The sequence below is a fragment of the Nanorana parkeri genome, unplaced genomic scaffold (assembly GCF_000935625.1).
Source record: "Nanorana parkeri isolate BGI_ZX_2015 unplaced genomic scaffold, ASM93562v1 scaffold2169, whole genome shotgun sequence".
NCBI classification, from domain to species: domain Eukaryota; kingdom Metazoa; phylum Chordata; class Amphibia; order Anura; family Dicroglossidae; genus Nanorana; species Nanorana parkeri.
Window position 1 is genome coordinate 171,602 of NW_017308437.1, and position 2,891 is coordinate 174,492.

General features: G+C 47.5%; 1 protein-coding gene across 1 annotated transcript in view; it reads left to right on the top strand.

The window, feature by feature from the left end:
• Positions 1-288: 288 nt before the first annotated feature.
• The window catches only part of LOC108800935, a 4,482-nt gene continuing 1,879 nt past the window's right edge, over positions 289-2,891 (top strand). The window contains exon 1 of the mRNA XM_018572919.1: positions 289-322. Coding sequence (XP_018428421.1) covers positions 289-322 — 34 coding nt within the window. The remainder of the gene's footprint in view (positions 323-2,891) is intronic.

The window sequence follows — 2,891 nt, forward strand, 5'->3', positions numbered from 1 at the left end:
TCCTGTGACTTTGTAGTGTCCTCGCCATCACCTGCCATGGCCACCGTGGCCAATCAGAGCGTGGGCTGGTCACATGATACAGAGCTCTGATAAGATCCAGATAAGAGCCGATCAGAACACAGGACGAAGGACAGAAGGATAGAAGAACGGACCTCCAACAATACAGGTACAAGGTGGGGAATGCATGTGACTATATAATATAAGAATTGACTTACAAACTGTGTCAGGACTCTGGAGAGGGAGGGACGGGGGGAGGGCGAGGTGTGCGATATAACATATTGGGGTGCCATGGCTGTGCAGGACCGGAGGACGGCGAGGGGAGGTCATAGAAATATTCTAATACACAGATGATGGGATTCAATGGAACAATAGAAGGAAATGTGATATATATGTAATAATTCTGTATATACAAAGAGCACAAAATACACCGAGCAATATACCGATTCATCACAGAATGTATTCATATGTATCAATGTGTCTAATTCATATAACTCTGACATATTCCATGGTGCTGTACAGAGAACACCAGAGGAGCTTACACTCTAATGTCCCCTCCACAGTCACATCAGTCTCTGTAGAGAGGAGCTTACACTCTAATGTCCCCTCCACAGTCACATCAGTCTCTGTAGAGAGGAGCTTACACTCTAATGTCCCCTCCACAGTCACATCAGTCTCTGTAGAGAGGAGCTTACACTCTAATGTCCCCTCCACAGTCACATCAGTCTCTGTAGAGAGGAGCTTACACTCTAATGTCCCCTCCACAGTCACATCAGTCTCTGTAGAGAGGAGCTTACACTCTAATGTCCCCTCCACAGTCACATCAGTCTCTGTAGAGAGGAGCTTACACTCTAATGTCCCCTCCACAGTCACATCAGTCTCTGTAGAGAGGAGCTTACACTCTAATGTCCCCTCCACAGTCACATCAGTCTCTGTAGAGAGGAGCTTACACTCTAATGTCCCCTCCACAGTCACATCAGTCTCTGTAGAGAGGAGCTTACACTCTAATGTCCCCTCCACAGTCACATCAGTCTCTGTAGAGAGGAGCTTACACTCTAATGTCCCCTCCACAGTCACATCAGTCTCTGTAGAGAGGAGCTTACACTCTAATGTCCCCTCCACAGTCACATCAGTCTCTGTAGAGAGGAGCTTACACTCTAATGTCCCCTCCACAGTCACATCAGTCTCTGTAGAGAGGAGCTTACACTCTAATGTCCCCTCCACAGTCACATCAGTCTCTGTAGAGAGGAGCTTACACTCTAATGTCCCCTCCACAGTCACATCAGTCTCTGTAGAGAGGAGCTTACACTCTAATGTCCCCTCCACAGTCACATCAGTCTCTGTAGAGAGGAGCTTACACTCTAATGTCCCCTCCACAGTCACATCAGTCTCTGTAGAGAGGAGCTTACACTCTAATGTCCCCTCCACAGTCACATCAGTCTCTGTAGAGAGGAGCTTACACTCTAATGTCCCCTCCACAGTCACATCAGTCTCTGTAGAGAGGAGCTTACACTCTAATGTCCCCTCCACAGTCACATCAGTCTCTGTAGAGAGGAGCTTACACTCTAATGTCCCCTCCACAGTCACATCAGTCTCTGTAGAGAGGAGCTTACACTCTAATGTCCCCTCCACAGTCACATCAGTCTCTGTAGAGAGGAGCTTACACTCTAATGTCCCCTCCCCCACAGTCACACAATATTATTATTATACATTTATATTGCTCTGACATATACCGCAGTGCTGTACAAGGAAGACTGAGCTATCAGAAGTGACACACACTGGTATTCAGCTGTTTGTCTGGTTTGTTTCCATACACTCACTGGAGGCAAACCCTCATCATGTATGATCATCATACACATGGGACTCCTCCCCGGTGTGTGTATATAGTGTGCAGGGTGTACAGGTGAGACGTATATTGGACATGTATTGGGAATGGTGTACAAGGCTCTCATTTTATCACCGGGGAATGTCCTGGTCACGTGGAGGTCACATATCATTTCATGTTTGTATAAGACTCCATCCCTAGGGGAGACTACAATGTATTACGCGCAATCACTCTTAGACATGTTACTGGAACATTGAGCAATTATGATGTGACCTTCTTTTTATTTATTTTACATACTTTGGGGACTATTTATGAAAAAAAATGTATAAAAAAATAAAATAAAACAGTGTGGGGTCCCCCCTCCCGATCCATACCAGACCCTTTAGGTCTTGTAGGAATGTTAGGAGGGATCCCCCAGTTAAAAAAAATGTTTTAAAAAGTGTTTGGGGTTCCCCCCAAAAGTTATATCAGGCCCTTTAGGTTTGGTAGGAGTTTTAAGGGGGACCCCAATGCCAAAAAATTCCCAACAGACCTTTTACCTGGGGACAGGGGAAGGGGGACAGGCGAGCGCTCCCCTCTTTGCCATACCAGACCACATGCTCACGGCGTTGGGAGGGTGCTTTCCCAGGGATCCCCCTTTGGACTGGGTAGAGTTCAACCTTCATTTTTTGTTTTGCATATATCTACGGCTAGCAGGCAGAAGATATTTGCAAAAAATAAAACGTTACCAAAGAGGTAAAAACGTATCTGTGTCGCCGCCGCCGTATGTGTCGCCGCCGCTCGCTTCCGTCCGAAGATCTGAAGATTCCCGAGCGGCCGTGCAGAATGATGGAGCGGGCGCATGCTCAGTTCAGATCTTTGGCCGGGAGAAGAGGAGACACAGGGTAAGTCAATGCAGACAGCCCACAGCATGCACGTGCACAGACACCGCGGGACACAGGAGACGCAGCAGTCAGCGCGGGATCAGAGACCGGCACCAGCGCTGGAGGGACTCCTGAAAACAAGTGGAAGGAAGATGATCGGATCAAGAGGCATCATTTAAGGTAAGTCCTTACAGCACCCTAGGAGG